Here is a 26,247-nt window from a genome sequence, read left to right on the forward strand (position 1 = left end):
AGCTTGTGGAAACAAGGCTGCCCGGAGGGTAAAGAAAGGGGATATTGTTGGTTTTCCGACTAGGCAAATAAAGAGCAATCAGAGACAAAGGCACGAAGCATTTCGCAAAGTGAGTCCGAGCAAAGAAGCTTTCGCGTAAGGGCATTGTGCTTGCCAGCTATAGCCACCGAGGCAGACTGAAAATTAACATGGTGAAGAACTGCAATTTCAACACATAGTACTATCAAGAGAAAATCTTGAGGTCGATCTACGAGTGGAAGCTACGTGAAATGTATGCAAACGAATCAATATGGTCCGCATCCATCCATTCATCACACACGTCAAGATAGTCCCTTGCATTCTATTAGGAAATGAAGGGGGCTACTGAAATACAAGACGATACCGTTCATGAGATACTTGTGATGTCTCCAGACTCAAGTCTAATGGATTTAAAGTGCTTAGAAGGGCTTTGGGCAAGAAGCATGTGACAACTGTGAGTGGACTCTGGAAAGATGTGAAAGAGAAATGGAAAAGATCCCCTCATAGTTTTCCAACGGAGCCTGCTGCAATGGAAACTACGGTGCCGGGCCATCGTTCGGAGCCAGGGGAAACACATCGAACACTACCGCGCCTGGTGCCATGGGTATTCGTAAGTATTTGGCAAGTACAACTTGGTCATATACAGGATGATTATAATTAAAGACACACTTTCAAAATGCTTTAAAGAAAGAACCACTGGTCAGAATGACTTCAAATTTAAACTGAATACACTTGAAAAAGGGAAAAACAGTATGGCATAAAAAATGTTTCAAAGTATAACAATAGATTTTGTTGTGAGCGGCATAACGAAAGTGAATTTGGCTACAAGTGACATTTGGAATCGAGATACGACGGCATTGGCATGAGTTGCACATTAAACCAACTGAACTGTTCAATATGCGTGATTGTTTTGATTTTTTAACGAAAAAAAAAACACTTCCAAGTCATTCAACAACTGTGACACTGTTAATGGAAAGCCCATCCATCACAGCAGGGTCGTACTACATTGGCGATCCTTCATTGAGAGACTCATGACAAGCTGCTCAGATGCAATATAAGGAGAACGCCACGTACCCCGCATTTTTATAACAAATGTAATGTGTCGTGCGCGTAAGTGTCTTAATTTGCATAGTATTCCGCTTATAGCGCCATCTATTAATACACTTTGGAACTTTGTTTTTTTTTTTATGCTACACCGTTTATCCCCCTTCAAGCATATTCAGTTCAAATTTGAAGTCATTTTGATGATTTTTTACAACATTTTGAACGTGGGACTTTAATTATAATCACCCTGTATACAGGAAAGAGCTTTTGTATTGTATTGTGATTAAGTTCTTGTATCTATACAAAATTTGAGAGCTATAGTTACATAGTATTGTCTTGTCTGAAATTAAGTTGCAAGAGTTTTCTCTAACAAACTAACAGAAAAGTAAGGTAATAAATGCATTGTAAAAAAAAAAAAAAAAAAAAGCCCTTAACGGTTTTTGCCTCTTCCTGTATCTTAAATTATGTACCATATCTTTAACAAATAAAATCTGTATTTGTTTCAGTTTGATGCGTTCCTTGCCCGCCAGGTGTTTGTTTCTCTTTTCAATGGGATTTATAATGAGGTACGTAATGACGAAAGCGAAGTAGAAATTTTTACCTCAGAAGCTACTAATCACTTGAATGGTATTTTGCAAAATACATCGCAGTGTTCGCCAGCCGTCATGGGAGCCATTTTACAAGTTGGTATCGATAATAGTGACAATATTCACTTAAATCCGGAACATGTGAGTGTAGGTAAGTTCATATTTTGTATTTCTTTTTATTAATTAATTTATGTTGTTTTTTGCGAGAGTAAATAAAGTTTTGTGCAAGAATTATTATTGAAACTTAAGATATTGTAAATTACCTATCCATTATTCGCTCCGCACCGAATTTCTGTCTCCTAATACTATTATAACCTCCGTAGACGCAGCCTCATTATACATCGATACCCCTCTTACCCTCGGTCGTAGTGCCCTTCAAGATTTATTAATACACGCCCGAACGCCGAAAAGTCACAGTTTGTTGTAATCACGAACAATTCAAGCGTTTCTGGCCAATAAAGGCAAACCCAACAAACCGTTCCTCTTTCAACTAGTTATTATTGGTATATTAGTACCGCATTTTGTTTGGGTAAATAAGAAAAGACCCCATTTGAATTGAGTTCCGGGATGTTACAAATAACCATGATTTTCATATCATGAACTTTCGCATATACCTAAATTGGCAAGGCTGGATTGCAGTGTTCCTCTGGCTTCGATTCGTAGACACGTTTCTAACGGACCCTTGGTTAGCCAGCACTGAAACAATACATGTAACTCTTAAAACAATAAATACCCAGCTGAATTTCCCTGTCCCCTTCTCCAACCATACAATCACCTTCCTGAAGGGAACATCAAACTGAATAATAAACTTCTCGGGAGGGGCATACACAGCAAACTAATCAACAGTAGGCAATGGTTCCATGTCATGAGGTTCACCCTCACGGCATGAAATGTTTCGTACCCAATGCCTTGTCTATTCGGAGGATTCGTATCTGTTCCAATACATCGTTCTTCAACAGTTACCATATATCCGTGGGACGTAAAACTCGAACTCAAACTCAACAGTTGCCTTAACAGCGTTCACACTGACCGTGAAGATCAGGAAAGGTTAGAAAATGTCAGAAAAATTAAAATGAGTCGGGAAGAGTCAGTAATGTACTTCAAAATGTGGCGAAAGTCATAAAAGTTTACTATACTTCATGTAAGAGCAAGCAAGTTAATTTGTGTTTCCCACAGAAGATATGATGAATGCCTGAAAGAATCAATATACAAGGTTACCAAAAAGGTTTTTGACATCTCATCAATCATGCGCTTACAGAGAGGAAACGAAATGACGCACGTACCTGTCAAGCGATCGAGAGTTAGTCTGACCATCTACCTTCAGTAATACAGGCACGTTGCTTACACACAGCTTAGCTCGTCCAGTATCGAAGAGAAATGGAGGTATCGAAGCAGCTTTTCGCATGTGTTTGATGTACGACTTTAAAGTGCGCCAGTCAGTTACTGCATTAAGTCGCCCATATTCCAGGCATTTAGGAAGAATGCTGTGAAGGAACGCCCCGCCAGGCATTAGTTTCAGAAATTCCTTTCGGGAGATGTGAACTTTTAAGACGAACCTCGCAGTAGACGACAACATATGTTGGATGACGAGGCCCTGAAAGCAGCCATCGAGGACAGTGGTCTAACAAGTGATGAACTTGCAGAAATGTACCATGTTTCCGCTGAAACAGTCACACTGCATCTGCATGGGATATGAAAGTCATACAAGTTAAGCAAGTGGGTACCCCACACATTTTAGACAGCCAACAAGAAACAACAAGTGACAACCTGTTTTTCCTTGTTCACTCGGCATCTGAACATCCCCATCTTTGATTGGTTGCTCACTGGTGACGAAAAGTGTGTCCTCCATGACACTCCCAAGCATACCAGATATTGGTTGTCGCCACGTGACCCTGTTCCTCGCACCCTAAGACCACATCTGCATCACGAAAGGTTTATGCTCTTTGTATAGTGGAATTGTCGGCAAGTGGTGCATTACTAGCTCCTTACACCTGGTCAGACCATCACTGTTGATCTCTCCTCTCAGCATTTGTAAAGGGTGCACTGTGTATTGTATTAACCACTCTTTGCCCTGTCGTAAACGTATTACTTTAACAACGTCCACCAAAGAATTGCCAGAAACTTGTCTTATAATCGATATCAATATAATCTTCAAACAAACACCAACATGACCCCAATCTCTCTCATGAGATAGATTGGGAAGGAATAAAAAGATTAAAAGGGAGAAAAGGAGTGTGATACGAAAGTGGATTAAGAAATATAGGAAGAAGTTGATGAATTGGTCTAGTGGACTTGTGATACATGAATTATGGGAAAAGATGATAAACAAAATAGAAAGACAGAATTAAAAGGATTAACACGAGCTACTAGGATAGGTGTACAATGTTAATCAAAGGTAATAATGGATAACAGCAGGTGGATAATACTGAACAGAAAGTGTAAGTGACAAACACCTAATTAAGAGTTTAGTTCTTAACCGTTTAAAAGTTTTATAACAGGTGTAAAATCTTATAAATAGGTGCATAAGAAGAGAAAATGACACCTAATCAAAAAATTTACTTTTTAGAACCAATTAAAAGTTTACATTTTGTAAAGAGAAAGTTTGCGTGCTTTGCATTCAGATTGTATTTAAACTGTAAAAAATTAGATATTTCTCTCATAATGTGTCCGAGGAAGGCTATGTTACATAACCGAAACTATAACACATATATATACTATTAAAATTATATATAAATATATATATAGTGTGCTTTCGTCAGTTGGAGTTTTATTAGCAATTGTTCAGCATTGTCTTCCATGTTTTTATTTAAAAAAATAATATTTACTTATTATTTTTCATTAATTTTCATGTTTCAACCCTTCTCTCCTATGTTTCGTATATTTCCTCTTCCCTTCATTCATTAATCTTTTGCTCTCCTCTTCACCTATCAGTTTCGTTAGTTTCATCTTCGTCTATTAAACTACCTACTTTCAGACTGCAGCATAACAGTTGATTCCAATAGGGCGCTCTTCTGCACGCTCCACCTTTTTTTTTTTTTTTTTTTTTAACTTTTATTTTTTTCCTATTTCATCCACTTTCTATTTGATGAAGCATTTTAGCGAGAGAGCTCAGATTTCTTTTTTTTATGTGATTGTTTTCATTATTTTCTGGTACTTCATTCATTATATGAATATATGTATGGATGTCATTCATTATGTAATTAAATTTTTTCAAATATGATCTACTTGATTTACAGTTTCCAAAACAAGTGGACAAGAAAGCCTGGGAATTCTTTTGCTGGAAAAGTTACTGATCAGTCAGATAGATGAAGAAGATACAGAGCCTCAATCATCGAAAAAACCAAGAACTGAATTTGATTCCAGTGAATTGAAGGACTCCTGGCTACGCTTAGCACAGTTAGTAATAATAGCTGTTACTCATTTTCTCATTATCTTCCTGTTAGAGAACATTTTTAATTCAAATTTTCAACCTTCCGATAGGTTCCACCGCTTTTTTTAAGTGGTGAAAAATTGTGGAGTACTAACAAGAGTTTCTACATTTATACATCTGCTTATTAATTTCCGTACCTTGAAAGATGTTATCTCCATTGTAGCTATAGCTATATTGAAGGATGGGTATAGTGTTTAAGTCAAAAGAAAGAAAAAAAAAACTAAACGAAAATAGATAAAAATTAAAGAAGTCGTTCGGAATTACTCCATTGAAGATGGCAGCTTTTAAGCTGCTCAAACTAATTAGTAGAAGTATAACTACAGGTACTCTTGTACGTTCTTCGTAATTTATTGTAAAATCGACTACAAAGATTTATTGTTTATAAAGTGAAGAAAGAAATAAGCTATTCTTTGGCCAGCAGTGTACATTTTAGTTTTAACAGTAGTATAAAATTATCTTCTGAGGTAGAAGGTAAAGCGATTACACACTATAATCGTTTTTTTTTTTTTCTTTTTCTTTTTTTTTCTCCTCCACAGCCAGTTTTATTATAAAGCTTTCTGATCTAAAACAGTATATTACAGTTTCAATAAGATAAATACAAAATCCTCTAGGTAGTTTAGGGTAAGTAGGTGTCCCAAGGCCAGGGAAACCAAGGGAAGGATCCCCACAAAGTTCCAGGCAAGCTGAGTGAGGTAGGGTAGGATTCTCAGCAAAGCTCCATAGCAAGCTAGGCAGGAAGGAACACCACGAAGCTCCATAGCAAGCTGGGTGGTACGGGGTTAGGAATCTTCTAGAGTTCCACAGCATGCTAAGTGGGCAGGAAGCCTTATAGCTCCACACCAAGCTAACAAACTTGGGTTAGGTTGATACTGTCAGAGCTCCAGGCAGGCTAAGAAACCAAGAGTAACCAGCTGCGACTGATGTCGGTTGTAGTTATTCTCGGAATTTTATACCTCTTTCTGGGTAGCAGTAGAACAGATGTTCTTCCATCACATAATCAGTAGTGACGATGATTCCTACCGTCTACTTCGTGTAGTAGCTTGTAGTAAAACGCATGTATTGATTACAAATGAAAGCAGATGTTGATGTTTATAAATAGAACCATGTGCCGGATATTACAATAGTTTATGAATATTTGTTTTGATATTCTGTAATTTGTATATATATATATATATATTCTTACATTCGAGTGATGTTGGGAAAAAAAAATCGAATTCGAGATTTCAATTGACTTAAAATTTCATGGCTTCTACGTACATGCCAAAAAAGTAACTTTTGAATGTGTCTGTCTGTTCTTTCATTCCAATGCGTGTACACTCTTCTAGACGCCACAGCGGATAACGGATCTGCACCAAATTTTAAACGTAAGATTCTTATAAAATTCTTTTCTTTTTTCCGCATTTTCTTAGTATCTCAAAAATATTGGTAGTTTTTGGGAGTGAGACAATAAAAAAAAAAAAAAAAAAAAACGCAAACTTCAGGAAAATGTCTGTAATTTGTTTGTATGTACATCAATATTTCATTAACAGCCTAGTATAAGAAATTTATCATGAAAAATCCAGAAGGATAATTTATTCTTTAGTTTTTTGACAATTTTCTCAAAAACTGTTGAGGCGATTTTTGTTTATATTTCATTAAGAACCATATAATGTTGCGTAAATTACTTTTCTTGGAAAGAAAAAAAAGTAGCAGTTTACTTACAAAGAGAATGGGGAGTTTTCTGCGGACTAAGTCTTCTAGAAACGCCTTATAATGTAGTTCGTATTTCACGAGAAAATGTTTCAGTAATAACTCCAACATGATTTATTTTTTAAAATATGGACCAAGAACGTTTAGTGTGGTCCTGGTACGTATTAATAATAATAATAATAATATAATAGTCAACCGTGAAATTTTTTACAACATTCCTTGGCACGATTGCTTGCAACTGCTACAGGTCGAAGTTTCAATATGCTATCGACTTGCTAGCAGAAAGAAAATTTTTGCGACTTTGATACTTTTAATTTTATTTAACAGTAACTTTTATCCACAGTTAGCAACTATGCTTCTCCTTCTTCAGTTGCTTGGATTTATAAATGTAGTGGTAATTACGCAGCACGATGGAGTATGTTCTTCCTTTTCCCAGCATGCATTCCGACGATGCTGGCTTCTCAGCATACAGGGAGAGAGCACTGTTGTCATTGGCTGTGATTCCTCGTTTGTACTCTTTTCAGCCAATCACGTAACGCGTAAGACACGTGTGCCGTGTTCCTTTGTCTGGCGGGCTGCTTAATGTGTATACGTAGAGAATTATAGGGTTTTAGTAACTGCTCGTCATAAGAATTTTAAAAGAACAATTCTTCAGGCTATATGTGTTCAGTGAAGTGATATTAATAAACGTAGCGGTTATTACTGAGTAATGTAGTTCAAACCCTGGGAACGTTTACGAAGCAATTATATGGAGCTTATATGTGAGTTCTTTCCACCTGCCAGTGTACGAGCAAGTTGGAGCCATCCATGTTTTGTATCGTCGATGTTTATTAATGTCCAAAGCTGTGACTTATCCAGTTATTTGAAATCAAAGCAACAGAGTTAGCAGTGTGTTTAAGTTGTTTCCGTCTCCTGGTAGAATTCTCAGGTTGATCATCAGTGAATTAAATAAGAAATCATCTTTTTATGGAATCATGTAGTGTTGTGGCGCAGTGCAGTTGTTGTGTGTGTTTAGAAAAAGTAAAGATAGCCATTCAGTTGTTCATTGAATAAGTGAAGTGATCGAACGTCTGATTATAATTTACGTCATATCCAAATAATCTTTTTTGCTGTTTAGCTGCAGCGCATCTAAAAGATATATGTACATATTAAAAATAATAATAATAATAATAATAATAATAATAATAATAATAATAATAATAAAAGAAAGAGAAAGTCAATGAGTAAAATCATAGTCAAGAGGAACTAAATCTAAGGTAAAAGCAACGAATAAGGTTCACAGGTCACACAAATATTAATATTGTGTATTCTTTATCAAAGTCACTTATCAGTTTTATTATTACTAGTATTTTGCAGAAGGTGCTTGTTCTAAGAGTAGTACCTTTGGTCCAGTACTCTATCATTTGCTCAAGCACAATTTTGTAAGTGTGTGATAAAAAAAAGTCAGTTCATCATTTTAAAAAATCAGATTCGATCGTTAAATATTTTTTTGTTTTTTCCATCTAGTTAATAAAGGGAAGTCTGATTAACTTCATCATAAGTCATTTGAGTATCTTTAATTGCATATTCGCTTCGCTCATATGCAGATAATCTAAGAGTACGGTATGTGTTAGTTTTGATAGTTGAATGGTCACGGTAAGTAATCAACTCTAATCGTACCATTCTTACGTACTCTAATACGTTGCATCTGACAGTTCCCTTCGAGGTAGCCCAACAACTCAGGTGATTGTCAGCACTGCATGTTTTGGTATCATAGATTAAAAGGCGTTATTGGGCAACTGCTCTCGTCCGTCAGAAATAAAAAGAACTAAATGTGGAAGTGTTTTTGTAGTTCTAATTGTTTATTCGCTGAGCAAGTTTAGAGGTCAGTAGCCTTTTAATCCACAACCGATACCAAATATCAGCGAGAATTTTTGTATAGATATCAGTTAACTTTTTTCAGTAATGATAATTCTAAAAAGATAAATAAGGACGATTAACAGTTGTTTGTGCTTTTGCTTAAAGTGAAAATTGTTTTAATAAAGAAATATTCTAGGATAATGTTACTAATGTGTTACTTCGATTTACGCCATTTTTAAAAATCATATTTGCACAGCACACCACTTCTTGTGATTTCGCCACATCAAAAACAAACCGCAACTGAGAAACTAGTCACGTCGCACTTGTTTTTGGTTTTTCTGTTTTTAGTAGAAACAAGCCTACAGTACGTTAAGTATTTGTATGAAAAGAATATACTTTGTAATTAATTTTAAAAAACAAAATTCAAATTAGTATAGCACAAATTGTTCTTTTTTTGTATGTGTAGATTTGTAATGAGTACAGCGGTGGCAACACATCTCGGACCTAAGAGGTCAGTCGATTTAACGGGGCAAACAAGCCAAACGAATCGTACGAGTCAAACAGTATTTTATCGGATAAAACCGAATGCATTGGGTAACAGGCGAGGGGGCGGGTACCCATTTACCCAAAATTTTGAGCACTACAAGAAAGTACTAATAAATAGTTATTGTAATTAAACATTCATTGAACAATAGAAGATTTTAAGACATTTTGATGATCATGATGATGATTATAATAACAATTGATAATAATAAATAAAAAGAATAAACATGTGTACATGTCTCTGATGGAACTATGGAATTAAAATGATGGCTTCGGATTCGAACCTGAAACTTCCAGATTACGAAGTAAGCGAGATAACCATTTCTCTGCCCGCCCATTGAGTGAATTCATGTTAATACAACTATTCCTTGAAAAGGGCATATCTTTATATATTAGCTGAAATATCCGTTCTTCGCATGGGAAAATTAAAGTTTGTTGGAAATATTTGAAAGGGACATATTAAACCCTTTTCCTTCTGTTAGGATGCATGTTTGAACTGAAGTTAAGTGATATAAACCCATCTCGACATTGTGGTATGTTCAAAAATTCATTTCAAGCGGTGCCGCCATTATTCTTCGTGAAGAATTTGAAACCCCATTATTCCTTAGGATATGCGTTTCAATCAAGGCATAATGATAAATAAAGATCCAACTCACAGAAAATATTTTAACCCTTAACGAGTTTTCGTAACCATTTGGCTACACATGTTTTGATCTTGCCTATTGCGTTTGAAGACTATTATTTTTAGGTATTGTTCCTTGTGGTTATTTGTGTACATGCTTTCCGCGATCCAGAGTAGCTATTGCCTCCTGGTGACAAGTCTGGTAAATTTTACGCGGAAGGTAGTCTGTGGATATATTATTTTGCAAACAGTGCCGGAAACAGACAGAAAAGATAGTGAACCGTTAAGGGTTAAACACTTAAACCGTGATGTCACTTTCGCTATTTTATAATACAAAATGATTGTCTAAGAATTTTTCCCTTTCCCCTTTTGAAAGCAGAGTTTTTGGAAACTTTCTGACCATTGTCAACTTACTGTTGTAAGTGATTTGTATAGCAAGTTCCATTTGTCTAACTTTAGGGACTCCTGAGATGCTCTATTTTTGGCATATTGTTGAATCCCTCTCTATCCTCTCCCTTCCCATTCCTTAGGATTCATATTTTAATCCAAGTAACATTAGTAAAGTCCAGGGCAATCTAAGTGCTAAGAGTTTTATACAAAATCATTTTAAATAGTTCACCGTAGTGAAGTTGTATACCGAACAAACATACAAACCCATATTCTACTTAAGCTAAAAGTTCGTTTTTATATTATCTATCATGTCATAGTAATGTCTCGTTAATGTTTTGTAGGTTGTATAAAACAATCGATGAATATGATGTTCTGCGAGGGATCTACCATGAGAAAGTAAGTTGCCCGCTTCTGGTGAAGGAAGCCCTGGAACTGGAGTCGAGTGGTAATTGGAAAGAAGCAAGTCAGAAATATTTTACAGCACTACAGTCGGATGAAGCTGATCAATTTACAGATGTAGAGTACAGTCAGTATCAGGAAGCATACTATAAGGTAAGAGGTTTGATATTGAACTAATAAACAAACTATCTATGGCCTATGGAACCCGACGGTTCAATGCCGCGTTCACAAAAGCTCTGCATTGAGTTCTGTCCTTAGCCAACTGGATTCACTTTCTACTTTGTAATCCTATTTCTGAAAAATCTATCGTAATATTGTCCTCTCATCTGCGCCTAGGTCTTCCTAATGATCGTTTTCCCATTGAATTTCCAGTCAATACTTCGAAACCTTTTGTGATGGACAAACACCGTGTGCGTGGGTTTCCTCCTGATTCTCACGTTTTCTTCTTTTGTTCTTCATTCCATCATTTCGTTCATTTCTCATCATCACCGTCTCTTTTCGCCCAACCGGCATAACCGTAGGACGTAAAACTCAAACATTTCATTTCTTTTTTTTTTTTTTTTTTTTTTTTTTTTTTTTTTTTTTTTTTGAAAGCGTTCCTATTTTCTTCCATCCTGGCTACATGACCTGCCCACCTGAGCCTCCTAGACTTGATGACCCTAACAATGTTTGGTAAACGATATAAATTACCCATCCCTGCCATTACCCATCCCCGTTCGTCTTGGGTCTGAATATTTGTCTCAGGATTTTATTCTCAAATATTTTCAGTCTGCGTTCTTCCCTCAGAGAAAGCAACCATGTTTCGCAGCTATACAGCACAACAGGTATAATTATCGTTTTATATATTTTAAGCTTCAATGGGGACCGCGGTGGCTCAGTGGTAGAGCATTCACCTCTGGTGCTTGGGGTCCCGGGTTCGATCCCAGCCCCCACCAAGTGAACTTTGTGGTGAACAAATACCGTGTGCGTGGGTTTCCTCGGGGTTTCCACCATTTCATTCATTACTCATCATCACCGTCTTCTATAGCCTGACCGGCATATACGTGGGACGTAAAACTCAAAGATTTTCATTTCATTTCATTTTAAGCTTCAAATTCCTCGACAGAATTCGCGATGCCACAAGAATTTGTTCTGAATAATAACACGAATTCCGTGCTTTCAGTTGACATGAAAAGAAGGAAACAAGTGCTCGAGTGGTGCAGGGGTTGAACCTGAATCTCCGTCTTAAAATGCCAGGTCTGTAAATATTACATTATCAGTCCTTCCTCAGGCCAGTCACAACTTTCAACCGCTAAGATCATGTGTTAAACCGTTCAGATCATATGGATTTTGGCGCAACTACCTTCGTGCTTGGACAATCCAATGTCTTTTCTAAGTTGAATTACATATTATATGAAACAGGTCCAGGACCGACTTCTGGGGGGGGGGGGGGGGTTGTCATACTGATACTTTTAAGGGCTCCAAACTTTGGGAGTGGTTTTATTTATATATATAAAATAAGAAAGTTTGCTCTTCTGGGGGAAGGGGCAATCTCCCTTCCCCTGATATGAAAAATAGACGAAACAAGCAGATATTTTTCTCCATATTTTCTATATGAATAAAAATGTGAGTGACCTTGTTTGTGATCGCATCACCGGAGAACGGCTATACCGTTTGAAATGAAGTTTTCAATATAATTAATACTTACTTAGAAGTGTGTTTTATCATATCGTTTTGATTAAAATGTGTATCCTAAAGGAAAGGGGGGGGGGGTCAAAATTTAGGCCAAAAATATCTAAAGTATCTAACGAGTTCCTCAAGTTATAGAGCTGAAACTCGATACACTATAGCGATAGCATTTATAAATATGTATATGTTGATATGGACAGCAGTCCGTAACGTATGATATTTTTCTTTATCGTGAGACCTGAATATTTAACTTGTTAGTTTTACGGCCAGATATGTATAAACATGTTTTTCTATATAGTTCATATATAATACGTAAAAAAACCGTTAATAGTGGATTATTTTCAATTATAAAGAAGTAATTTTGTAAAAATAAAAAAGGTAAATGCAGAAAATCTTCGGAAAATACATCAGTTTAAATATATTTTATCTAGGGTGTTATCACTGAACATTTAGTGAGTAAACTACGTTTTAATTAGTTCCAGAAATTATAATATAACGAACTTATGACATAATATAGAGTTATAACATAAACTTCTGAATAAAAATAATTAAATACGTGTCCCAGCGTTGTCGAAAATTCCACTTCTAACAGGTTAGGAAGGTAAGAGGACAATTTCTATAGCTTTTTCTCCATATTCAAATTGGCTTTGTCTCTTCATCACGAGAAAACAGCTGAATTCTTTGAAACGGTTGTGAACATAGTTAATACCTATCTTAAAATATTTTTATCATAGGAGTTTAAAATTTATGCCAGAAAAAGTATCTCACAACCTGCACATATCAACCTTAGGTTGATCTGTGCTTTTATTATTAAACTTTGATTAAAAGGTGTTTACTAAGGGATTAAATCTTCGTAAGGAAAAATGGCTACACCACTTGAAATGAATTTTTGAACATAGCACCTGGGTCGCGCTGAAATTTTACGTTTCTTTTCAGATACACATCCTAAAGGGGAAAGAGGATTTAAATATAACTTTCATATATTTTCCATAAATCTGTTCTACCCATGCAAAGAACGGGCATTTTAGTTAGTTCACTAAGGTGTGATTCAGCATAAGTGTCGCGAAGTTGTAACCAAGATAGAAAGCGCCATACTCACGATAAACTATTTATTTTTTCTTGCACGAACAGAAGGTACAAAACGCTGCAAGAAAATGTTACAACTTGGTTGACATGGGTCCATGCCTGTAGGTCTCCACCAGTTTGCTGCGGAACCTCATGAACAGCCTTTTTCCGGACTTTTCTGCCGCTCGCTTGGAAATGGTTGCCCACACGCGCTTGAAACCATTCAAATTCTTTGGAGGCGTCTTCCTTTTCTTATATTCAGTCTTGCATAGTGCCCAATATCTTTCGATAGGTCGATTTTGGGGCACATTTGGGGGATTAATGTTTTTGGGAACGAAGTTGATGTTGTTGTCCTCTAAAAGCTTGGTCACTGTACCCGCATAATGTGAAGTTGCCAGGTCTGGCCAAAATAATACATTACCCATGGTCCTCTTCTTCCCCAAAAATGGCAACAGCCGTTTCTTGATGCACTCTTCTCTATATATATTCTGGTTCATGGTACCGGTTGTAATGAATGGTTCGGACACATCACCGTCTTCAGAAATTGTTTGCCAAACCAAGTATTTAGCTGGAAATTTCGTCTTTTGTTGCACTCGAGCTTCGTATGGGATAGCATGTCCTGGAACTAAGCTATAGTACTCAGTTCCAGCCGTTTCTTTGGGATCCGCGAACACGTATGTTTCATCATCCATTACAAAAAAATGTTCTCCGCCACTAGGAACACTCATCTTGTAGAGTTTTCTTGTGCCCCTTTTGACTCGCTCCACTTGATTTTTCACGTACTTTGGTATATGCTGCTTCTTCCTAGTGACAATCCCAAGCCTCTTTTTTGCTCGATTCACTGTAGATTGCGACGTACCCACGCGTTTTGCCAACTCACGTTCTGAGCATGATGGATTTTGGACCAATAGTCTCTTGAGCCTTGCATCTAGCTTGGTGTTTGGTTTCGGTCGGTATGACGGCTTTAGATCAGTGCTTCCAGTATCCACGAAACGTTTTATGGCTCTCTGGGTTGTCCTGTCAGACACACCTTGCTTCCGGAAATGCTCTAAAGTTGCTTTTCGATTGCCGTTTTGGCTCTGGAAAAACTTGCCTATCGCCTTGCTCAGGTATTTTGACTGTTCACGCTTCATTCTTCACCCACTCTTACACTACAACTAGCTGGCTAGAAACTGTGATAAACACACTTTACAAGGACCTATAGATGGCGCTTCTCGTGCAATCTGTTCCGCGTTTGCATGACGTTACACCACACGACACTTATGCTGAATCATGCCTTATATATGCTAAAGAGTGAAATAGCCCAGAGAAATTCAGAGTGTGATATATTGTGACTAAAGGAATACCGTAGACTAGTGGTTACAGCATTGGAGTCATGTCCGCGTGATCCCGGATTCGATTCCCGGCTGGTGCTTCCCAATTTCCGGCGTCCACCCAGCGTCGTGAGGCAAACTGGGGAGTCACGTGAATGAATAAATAAATAAATAAATTAATTAATTAATTAATTAATTAATTAATTAATTAATTAATTTAATAAAAAAAACGTGACAACCACTAGGTCTAGAAAGCTCGTGAGCAGGGACGTAGTGTCCATTAAGGCTATAAGGCTTAGCCTATCCATTTATTTATACATCAGCCTCAAATGTTGCTTTTGGATATTGATACAATTAATTTTAATAAAATGGATTTATTTTATAATACGCTGTTTAAACATCAAGCGAGTTGAAGCGAAGCTTCTGCAAGAACGCATTGAAGGCTATCGGCGGCTAGCCTACCGCTTCTCTCATGGAATTAGGAGAATGGGGCGGTGACAATCACTTTCCCGCCACCCTCAGCAGACGAAAACTTCTTGAGCTATACACAAATTCAACATGGTGCAACGAAAGTGAACGAATGTTGAGGAAAGGCTAGCCTTTCGGGTGTTTGGCGAAACAAAAGCGACAGGACGCGGTCTTGGAAGAAAGTATAGAACAGAGACTGAAAAATTTAGAAGCTCACATTCAGTAACGAGTTCTGACCAAGAAAAAAAAAAAAAAAAAAAAAAAAGAGAGAATAGAAATGTCATGTTATTATGAATAGTATTAATACATCAGGGACGTTATTGCGTACTGGTTTGAGTTATCACAGCGTAAAATTTACATTTTAGTTTTCGATAATTGACATAGCAGTTATGTTGTTTTTTGCGTTGCGTTGCTATCCACAAGTTTTTCGAAGATCGATACTGAAGAAGACCTCAGATGATTTATAGTTTCTCTTTTTTTTCATACTTTCAATCTAAAAATAGCTTTTTCTCTAAAAATCATCAATTGACTGTGATCTACTGCTCCACTGTTTTCCATTAGTATGCTGATATGTGTTGTTGTGGGTGAAGTGCTTAAGTTTGTCTATGATTTGGGGCAGTTACACTTAAGATTGTCCTATAGCTAGCCGTTTTTATTTGTTTCTTTGAAACAGTAATACAGTGTATGTGTGATATGCGAGTATTACATATGTAAGGAAACCGTATGTGTAAGGGAAATATGAAGCAGAACCACTCTTATACTTTCTCTTGCATTGTATGAAAAATATATTGTATAAATTTGCATTTTTCTATCAAGTATTACAGCGTAGTCAGAACACTAAGACGTGATCGTTTAAATAAGGGCGGGATAGTTTTTTTTTTTTTTTTTTTGGGGGGGGGTAACTTAAATTCATTTTACACTCATATATACATACAACAAAAATTGCAAGTTTCAAGGGATTGGGTCCCTCCTAGCCACCCTCTAGCTACGAATCTAATTTTAGCCTACCCATTTCAAAACTTCACGCTACGTTACTGCTCCTGAGACGCCTGCTAGAGACAGGGCAACGCAGCACGCTGACCAATGTTCGTCGCTAGGCTGGGCGTAGTTCAGCCAGTCGCTAACAGATGGTGTTGAAGCGGCTCAGGCCCACAAAAAGGGCTGTTACGCAAGGTGGTTTGTGATTTGTGATATATTGTGACTTGTTCGTGTATCAAATCCGAGTCTCATTCTTACCTGTTTGTTCACTAACTAGCGTGCAACGTATTTTGTTCCCAGACAAGTCACACTTTCTTCCTTGTGAGATCATGCTCAATTATTCATTCTTCTATAGTAGAAGTGGCCAACCTGTCGACAGGTAAGTCGTGAGTGGTAGCCCGCGACTTTCTGTTCTTACGCTTTCGATTCTAATGTGAGTAGTCTCAGTAGATTAATCCCAATAAATGGAACGATTATAAAGCACATTGCTAACTTTCTACAGCTTACGTAACAACCTCTATACCCCTCTATCATTTTACAGTTTTTATATATATATATATATATATATATATATATATATATATATATATATATATATATATATATATATAAAAGCATTTTTGTTAATTGAAAACATAATAGCTGTAAGGTCATAACAAAGTCTCCTTTGTTTAAAAAGAGAAAAAGAAATTGGCACTTTTTTTTTTAAACAAAATATTTTTACGCATTATTTACAGAAATGGTTATTTTTGGAGTGTAGAAGTTATTTTTTGTACTTCAATATAATGAGTCTGTGAGATTCGTGAATATGCACTGTTGTTTTTGAGGAGTGAGAAGAAGGAAGAGTGGAAGAAAGAAATATAAATAGCAGTTCTTTCTTAGAGAGAGACAGAGTGAGTGAATGAGTCTGTGTGTGTTTGTGTGTTTTGTGCGGCCCTCGTAGTGCACATGGTTATGGCCCTGGGTTAATTCTAATTGAGCATTATTGGTCTATACTTATTTCAGTAGATTCTGAAATAAAAAAAAGTAGTTCCCAAACTTTAAAAAGATTTTGTCGTTTTTGTTCTATAAGGCATAGGGTCAAGTAATCGGATGTTTGCTTAATTTCGTACTTGATGGTAACTACAATTCTGTTTATCTGTTTATGCAATTCCTGAATAATAATAATATCGGTATCATAGTACTCTCTTGAAGCTAAATAATTAAATACGAATAATTTAGGTTTCAATTTCTGGTGACTATACGTGTAATTTCAGGTCTGATCCAACAGTGTGTGAGGTATTTGGAGATGTACTTAAAATAAAATGTAATGGGACATACAGCCAGCCAGAAAGTTTAACATTGTGAATTTGTGCTGGCCACACATCATTCTGTTTAACATTCACCATTTGACTGACCATACCAGTTTGTGCACTCTATTACCAGATACCTTATTTTAGTTTTTATGTATATACTCTTTCCAGAATCAGATTACACCTATTAATGACTTCATTTGTTTGTTTATCGCAGAGTTTGGCATCTCTTTGCGAATGGGATGTTTTACATAAGAACACAATGAATGAGCTTAACAACAACTTTGAGGAAGTATGGACTGATTCATGGTATGTATTCTGTTGGGAAAATGTTCTTGTTTTGCGGAATTAGATATTTCCATACGGTGAATTAGTAGAATTTTTTGTATGGTATTCCATAACAATTCAGTTAATACCTTAATCAAATTAAGTTCTAAGCTCTGCGATTACGAAGAGGCGTTCTTTCTTTCTTTAAGTTGTACGATCATCCAATTAAGAAATATTTAGAAAATTATTACTTTCTAAAATAAATTTCATTTAAAAAATATACAGTGTGTGTCCATAAAAATACTGTTATACTTTAAAGCGGTATTACGTCACTTTGGATAATCGTATTTAAATGAAATTGTCACATTTGAAAGTTTTTTTATTTTTATTTTTTATTTTATATATATATTTTAATTTTTATTTATTTATTTATTTATTTATTTATTTATTTATTTATTTATTTATTTATTTATTTATTTATTTATTTATTTTTTTATTTTATTTTTTTTACTATACCTCATAGACATTGAATGTGGTCCCCACGAGTGACAATGCAGACATCAAGATGATATTCCCCATTCACTCCACACACACTCCAACATACCTGATGAAATGGACTGGATGTCAGCACTGATATGAACTTGCACTTGCAGGTTTTGAGGCAATGAAGGTATATAGACACAATCCTTTACGTAAGCCAGAAAAAAGAAATCACAGACCAGCATGTCAGGCGACCTCGAGGGCCACTTGTAGAAGATATTATCATTATTTCCGGCACATCCAATCCATCTTCATGGAAGCCGCTCATTCAGATGTTCACGAACATGTAAATGCCGGTGAGGAGGTGCTCCATATTGTTGGAAAATAAAGTCATTGCTTTCTTCTTCTTCCAGTTGTGGAAATAACCAATTAGTGAGCATGTCAAGATAAGTTGGACCTGTGACAGTGGCCCCTCGAAAGAAAAATGGGCCATGGACTTGACGTTTCGATACGGAACAAAAGAGCCTAACCGGCATAATCGTGGGACGTAAAACTCAAAGATTTCACTTCATTTTTACGGAACAAAAGATATTCACTTTAGGGGAGTCTCTTTCAATTTCCAAAATGGCATGTGGATTCTCTCTCCCCCAAATCCTAACATTACGCCTGTTCACTTTTCCACTGACGTGGAATCTTGCCTTATCGCTGAATTTTTTTCCTGACAGTTCTTCATTATCCTCCATTAGTAGCATAAAATGTTCACAGAAATCTAATTGTTTTAGTGTTTCATTCCGTTCATTATTGACATTGTTTTCCATTGTTGACATGCATAAAGATATTTGAGATTTTCTTTCAAGTGTGATCAATTTTATTTAAATACGACTACCCAAAGCGACATAATACCACTTTAAAATGTGATAGTATTTTTATGGACACGCTGTATTTTCATATTTCATTCAAACAAATATATTATTTTTCACCAACATTTTTTAAGTATGTTAATTTAGTGTATTTTTACGGAAGAGGAGAGGAGAACGATATTCTTCATTTGTTTTCCATTACATGTAGAGTCAACTGAAGTTTTATAGTATTTGAATCGTTATAGATGTAGCGGGCCGCGGTGGCTCAGTGGTAGAGCGTTTGGACAAACATCATGTGCGTGGGTTTCCTCGGGGTTCTCCCGTTTCCTCCTACTTTCTTCATTCCACCATTTCATTCAATACTCATCAACACCGTCTCCTTTAGCCTAACCGGCATAACCGTGGGACGTAAAACTCAAAGATTTCATTTCATTTTCGTTATAGATGTATACTTAAATTATTCTTTCAATTTTCGCTTTTTTCTTTGTATTATTATTACTAGCTGAACCTGCGCTCTCTACACAGCGCATCATTCACATATGAGCATGAATCTCCTTGCTATTCCTCACATCTGTACATGTCCCCTTACAGACACAAGTGAAAGACGTCTTGATAAAAAATTGGCAAGTGATACCACAAAGGGGAGATTTTATTTCGATTACTTTTTCAATATCTCGCACCGTTTTCAAGATTTGAGCCTACTTCCGGTTGGAGTTTTTAATTCATATATGATCAGTGTTTTATTTCTTCTTGCATGCAGTATGTAATAAGCAAATACATTACACAGACAATTAATTATAATGTCAGCGATATATGGTGTTCATTGGGCAAAACTTCCTAACAATAAAGATTTAACTTAGAGTGGAGAAATGGTTATCTTTCGTTTTTCATTATCATTTGGCCATGAAACAAGCGCCCGGGAGGTATGCAACCCCCGTATACAATTATGTGGTGTTGGAATGTAAAATGTGTAGGATATAATGCTTTATTATTTTTTTTTTTTTTTTAATTTCAACACTTCCAGTGTACCCGTAAAAATGTAATAAAGAAATAATGGTCATGTTTTCTAAATATTCAGTTAGAACTGGGCAATCTACATAAAATTTGGAATCGATCAGTGAAAACGTCACCTTCCTAGAGCCTGTAGTTTCCGAGATCTCATTGTCGAATGGATTGGCCATAAACATATAAACGTCCACAAACGTATAGTTTTAAAAAAATCCAAAGATGGCAGCACAATTCATTTACATTGATTTTGGAAAAGGCTTATTAAAATACAAAGGCTTTGAACAGTAATTTAATAAAGATAAACTTTATGAAAAACAGATCTATTTAAATTATTTATTTAAAGTACACATACTTTAAAATATTTGTCTTTATTAAACGTGAAATTACATTCTTTTTATTAAAGGTTAACATAGCTAAAAATCCAGTATTTCCTCCTGTGTCAAAGTACATTATTGATGATTTGGAAATGCATGTTAAGAACACTGGTAAGAACAGAGCAAACTTGATGGACTTAACCCCATAGAGTGGTGTGTGAAAATCTTGTATAGCTCGCAGCCCTAAAAAGGCCTTTTCACGTTTTTCGACAACCCACTGCTTGGAATTAAGTTGATTGCATCACGTTTATACCAGTGTTTCCTTTCGTTCTTAATCATCAAAAATTCCCTTCGCAATAAGATAAAGGGTGTCCAATATACAATGCAACCCGGAATTTGGTACGGTAGAACTTTTCAACCTGAAGCGGTACACAAATAATGGTTATACCAAAATAAAGCCTTGTTCATGCATATAGTTAAACTAGGAAGCAACGATTGAGGTACACTAGGAACCACACAGTGTTGCTAGATGTAACCGAAGGTGTAAATCAATTTTTATACAAATCACGTAAATTGACTCATAATTCTTACGTACTTATGTTCTGTCGTTAATTTTCAGTTTGTATAGCTGGAGTAGCTTGGAAACTATGGAGCGGAGAAAAGAATTTTTCATTTCCATCGATAACCAATCTAATGAGGCCTCTGTAAGGGGTAACTAGGGAAATCGTAGTTTTCATAAATTAACACTCTGAATTGGCAACACTGCTGATGTTCTAGTGCATCAAAAGGTGTGTTAAGGATCTGTCTACATTATGCAATTCCTGAAAACAATGAAAAAGAAACTTTGAAATGATCATGATAAAACATTTATTTACATGCACCCAGCAACACTGCTATTCATCACTGGTGAATTGTCAGTTCTACAGCAGATGGTTCGAGCTTTGTTCTTGTATACTTCTTGCTGTAAGCAGCCCATAGAAATGAATAGCAGTGTTGCTAGGTGCATGTAAGTAAATATTTTATCATGATAATTTCAAAGTTTGTTTTTAATTGTTTTCAGGAATTGCATAATGTGGACAGATCCTTAACACATCTTTTGATGCACTGAAACATCAGCAGCATTGCCAATTCAGAATGTTAATTTATGAAAACTACGATTTCCCTAGTTACCCCTTACAGAGGCCTCATCAGATTGGTTATCGATGGAAATGAAAAAATCTTTTCTCCGCTCTATAGTTGTTAAGCTACTCCAACTACACAAACTGAAAATTAACGACAGAACATAACTACGTATGAATTATGAGTCAATTTACGTGATTTGTAAAGAAAAAAAAATGTTTTGCAGCTTCGGTTACATCTGACAACACTGTGTGGCTCCTAGTGTACTTCAATCGTTGCTTCCTAGTTTAAAATTATATGCATGAACAAGGCTTTATTTTGGCATAACCATTATTTGTGTACCGCTTCTGGTTGAAAAGTTCTATCCCAAACTTCGGATTGCATTGTATATTGGACACCTTGTATAATGTTCGATTAGTAACTGTGTTATTCTTAGTTTTGAACGTTTCCATGTGTAAACTTTTTGTCATGCTTTATTATTATCCAAAAGAGCGGTGCGCTAACCACTAACTGTACTAACCAGGGATGACTTCAAAGTTGAACTATGAATCTGGGGATAACCTATATATTTCCTAAAAGAGTTAGTCGAGTAAGTTCCAAAACAAGTTTCAATCCTTTGCCCGGAAGTGACCCTATTTCTTCAAGGTTGGAAATATATAAAACAACGTGACCTATATGTCCTATATATCAAAGTGGTCTGCATGACTAGTAGAGTAAAAATATAATATGCACTACTTAATTATATCCCATATTAATGAATAAAAAAAAATATTTCACTATAAATATTCTATATTAGTGGACCTATAAAGTTGAGATAAGCATATCCGTAATATCCAGTCAACAGTAAGTCATTTGTATCACAACTAGTGTGACTCATTGTTATGGCTAGATGTGACACATTCGGTTTACGTATTTCAATTTCTATATTCTCCACGATTTCACCTACGTACGTTGTCAGATCAGTATGTCCATTCAATTATTACTCACTCAATTGACATTATATATTCGTCAGTTCTCATTTAGATGAGTTGTGTAATAAGTTACACGGTACAAAAACGTTCAATAGAGTTTGATTATTAATTAGGGAAAGCTAGTCGTGGTGGTAATTTCAGCTCAGTTACTCGATCCGAACAGATCTTCCTTTGTAGCTATATAAACTCGATTGGTCACCCTTTAAAGTTTAAGCCCTCTAGCTACAACAATGCCCGCATAATGAGAGGGAAGCATGCTCCTCCGGCTGGATGTTGTTTGCCAGAGCTTGGCTTTAAGGTGCGTTGCAAAATGATACGACCAGTGCATTAGGGTGCAAAATGTGTATGTAAAAGGAGGAAAGTGAACTAGATTGGATAATTAGTGTGACACTGACAGTAAATCACAAGAAATCAAGCAAGTAGTACATGTATTGTATTGCACAGTGCGTAGAAATATAAGAAACAATGGGTATACAGAGAAATGCACTGTTGCAAAATGATACGACCACTGCACTTAATACCCTATGTATGAACCACTGTTCACTGCTAGCTGAAACAGTTGAAACACGCGGTCAAATATGGTATTCACTAAATTCTGTAGCGTGGAAATGTCAAGTGCATCCCATGTAGCAACAATAGCATCTTTCAAAGACTCGATATAATCGTATTGTCGAACTCCCAGCATACACTTGCCGACACAACACACTCCAAACATTTTTCATTGGATTTAGTTCCTGGGAGATTGCAGGCCAATCTATTCCGCTTACGTTTTTGTAGTCAAACCATTCTTTTGTGGAATTGGTCACATGTATAGAGGCATTATTCTGTTGAAAGACCCACAAAGGTCTACCAATCACACTAGCGAAGGGAAGCAGATTATCACCACACAAGCAGATTATCTTTGAACACAGTTTGATAATCAGTGGCCTTCATACGGCAAGAAAGGAAAGCGAGATTGGTTTCACCATAAGCACCAAACTCATCCCAGACCATTATAGATTTACCACCTTTCTGTCCTTTGGAAAAGATCTGTTTTTCTTTCCTCAAATCATGCTAATAAATGCCCACCCATTTGGCCCGTCTAAATTAAAATTCTTTTCATCACTGAAGATTACCCGCTTCCATTCTTCTTTCCAGTGCACATGCTCTTTCGCGCATTGTAGTCCCTCACGCTTGTGATCGGCGGTGATTCGAAGTTGAACTTCCTTTTTCTTGTATTGCAACACATTGCACTGCAGCACAGCGTGGCACAAGGTTGATTTGTGGACGTTTATGGTAGGATCACTGGACAAGTTGCCTAGACTTGTATTGCGACCACTAAGCGTACACAATATATTTCTTAGTTGTCTCGGTGTTAGTTTTCATGGTCTTCCGGCCGACTTTTTTACACCATACTTTGCTCCGAGTTTTGAATAGTTATTCACCACACAAGCGATGCGCCCAATTTTCCTACCTATAGTTCTGGAAGACATTCCTTCAGCTTTATAAGCGGTAATTTGACTCTTTTTATAATCAGAGAGCGCGCTCCTTCGACCCACTTTCTTACTCTTCCGTTATACACACTACGAGCGCGTTCCAAACACGGTACTGTGCCTTCTTCAATCACATAAAATCTAGTTTCCTGATCGGAAACGCTTTGAGCGCCAACAACCTTCACCAATCTACAGTAACGCCCTCTATCACATTTTGCAACAGCTAATATCAACCTTTTGGTTTGTTTCTTTCCTTGCTACTCGTTATCAGAAAAAACACCTGAGTTCTCCGTGTCTTTTTCTAGTGCATACAAACAGCTATTACTCTACGGTCTGTTTCGTTGTCATTTTCTCTTGGGTCTTGAGTTATTTTGAATAACTCTGGTGGTCGTATCATTTTGCAAGGCATCTTAGTTTGTGGCTGTGTGTGAGGGTCATGCAACTCAAACAACACGGTCCTGGCAAGATGATGCTGTCAGGACTTGGCCTTTGTAAGGTGTGAGGGCCACGTAACTCTCACTCTACGACGTGATAGTGAGGTTCATTAATATACTATATTTATAGTGAAATAATGTTTTTTGAGTTTATTACCTTGATATAGGATAAATTTGACAGTGCATATTATATTTTTAATCTAGAAGTCATGCGGAGTACTTTGATATATAGAATATATAGGTCAAGTTGTTCTATATATATCCAACCCTGAAGGGGTGAGGTCACTTCCGGACAAGGAATTGAAACCTGTCTTGGAACTTCCTTGGTAAACCTTTTCAGGAAATATATAGATTATCCTCAGATTCAAAGTTCAACTTTAAAGTCATCCCTAGTAAGATACATGTTCGCCTTCTAAACATCTACATACTTTTACTCTTGAGTCGGTGTTCTGCAATTCACACTATATGCATTGTATCGCAATTCCTATTTTACATAAATAACTCGGCGTCTATATTACTAAACATCCATGACAGCTGAGCTCCATCGTGACTGTGACCACTGTGGCTCTGTGGTCACTTTTGGTGCGCAGGGTCGCTGGTTCGAACCCAGCTCTTGTCAAGTGGGCTTTGGCATGAATAAACACGAGTGCGTGAATTTTCTCGAGTTCTCTCATATCATCCCACTTTCTTCATTTCGTCGTTTTATGCATTATCATCATAACCGTCTCTCTTAGGCTCGGTGCATAAACATGGGACGTTAAACTAGATACTTATTTTGATTTTCATTCATTCCGTAGTGGCTAAATGGTAAGCATACCCACCTTTGGTGCAGGAGATCAGAAGTTTCTATAATTAAGCGGTAAATACGCGTCTATGTTGCCTTGGTATTGAAAGGAACACTGAAGTCCAAACCAACCAACGTATAATACTTGAGTTGTAGAATGATAACTGAAGGAAGCACACTCACACATTGAGACCACCAACTCAAGCATAGAAATACTGGCCTGGTCTGGAATGAGACTAGTTGCCACACGCGATATGATAAGTCGAAGACCTTGGTTCGATTTTTGATCGTATATTTTCAGTTCTTTAAATTGCACGTTTTTCTCATTTATTTGACAAATAATTTAGGCTACTTTACGCCAACTAGTCGATGATAGGCCACACTTCATTAACCAGTTGAGCATAAACTTTGGGTATAAAGCCAAATAAATGTTAATTATTTTATTAAGTACTGATTTATTTTAAAGACATATATCGTTTCGTTGAATGAAATCAGAAAGAAAATTGATTTCGTTTTGTGAAAACCAGCTTAATCATCTTTTCACTCGTATTTACTTACAGGAAACTAGAGTTCATTTTTCCTTGGCTGTTTAAAGCTGAGACTCATATTATATTGGACGAAGATACAATCCATTCAAAACATCAGAAATTCATGGACTATTTTACGTCCTCTTGGGAAAATGAAGACAGACGAGAATATATGCAGGTAAGATTACATTCAATTATTGTTTTAGCTAAGAGTAATATTAATGTGCAAGGCTCGCCTTCACCGCTATGAACGATGACCCTCGAAAACGTTCTCTGCAGGTTTTCCAATATATTGAAAAATGTTCTAAATATTTTGCACATTAACCACTCGTTCTCAGTTGCCGAATTCATTGTTTCTGTTGGAAAAGGAACAATCGAACTATAGGGTAAGCTCAAACGTCAGATTGGAAATATTTGTGATACATTAAAACTGATGAAGGGATTATGGTTATCACAAAAGACGATTACTAACAAAAAACTGTTCAATAGGTTACAAAATGACAATTATGAAATGTTGACAAGTATTCATTACCTCAGATGTTCAGTAATACACAAAACATTACAGAGCGCCCTGAATACTTAATATTCTTCTTCTAAATCTTTTTGTCAGTTAGCTGGGATTTCCTTTTCGGATCATTGTTCTCCACCTGTTTCTATTTTGTCATA

At 36.4% G+C, this 26,247-nt stretch overlaps 1 protein-coding gene across 2 annotated transcripts in view; it reads left to right on the plus strand.

The window, feature by feature from the left end:
* The window catches only part of LOC145666320 (DNA-dependent protein kinase catalytic subunit-like), a 289,438-nt gene that overhangs the window by 168,059 nt on the left and 95,132 nt on the right, over window positions 1-26,247 (plus strand). For both annotated transcript variants that reach the window (XM_081733421.1, XM_081733422.1), the window contains 5 exons: window positions 1,569-1,800; window positions 4,886-5,045; window positions 10,504-10,714; window positions 17,563-17,654; window positions 25,615-25,759. In XM_081733421.1, the coding sequence (XP_081589547.1) occupies window positions 1,569-1,800; window positions 4,886-5,045; window positions 10,504-10,714; window positions 17,563-17,654; window positions 25,615-25,759 (840 nt within the window). The remainder of the gene's footprint in view (window positions 1-1,568; window positions 1,801-4,885; window positions 5,046-10,503; window positions 10,715-17,562; window positions 17,655-25,614; window positions 25,760-26,247) is intronic.

The sequence above is a fragment of the Thermobia domestica genome, chromosome 12, assembly GCF_964235325.1.
Source record: "Thermobia domestica chromosome 12, izTheDome1.hap1.1, whole genome shotgun sequence".
In the NCBI taxonomy this organism is placed as follows: domain Eukaryota; kingdom Metazoa; phylum Arthropoda; class Insecta; order Zygentoma; family Lepismatidae; genus Thermobia; species Thermobia domestica.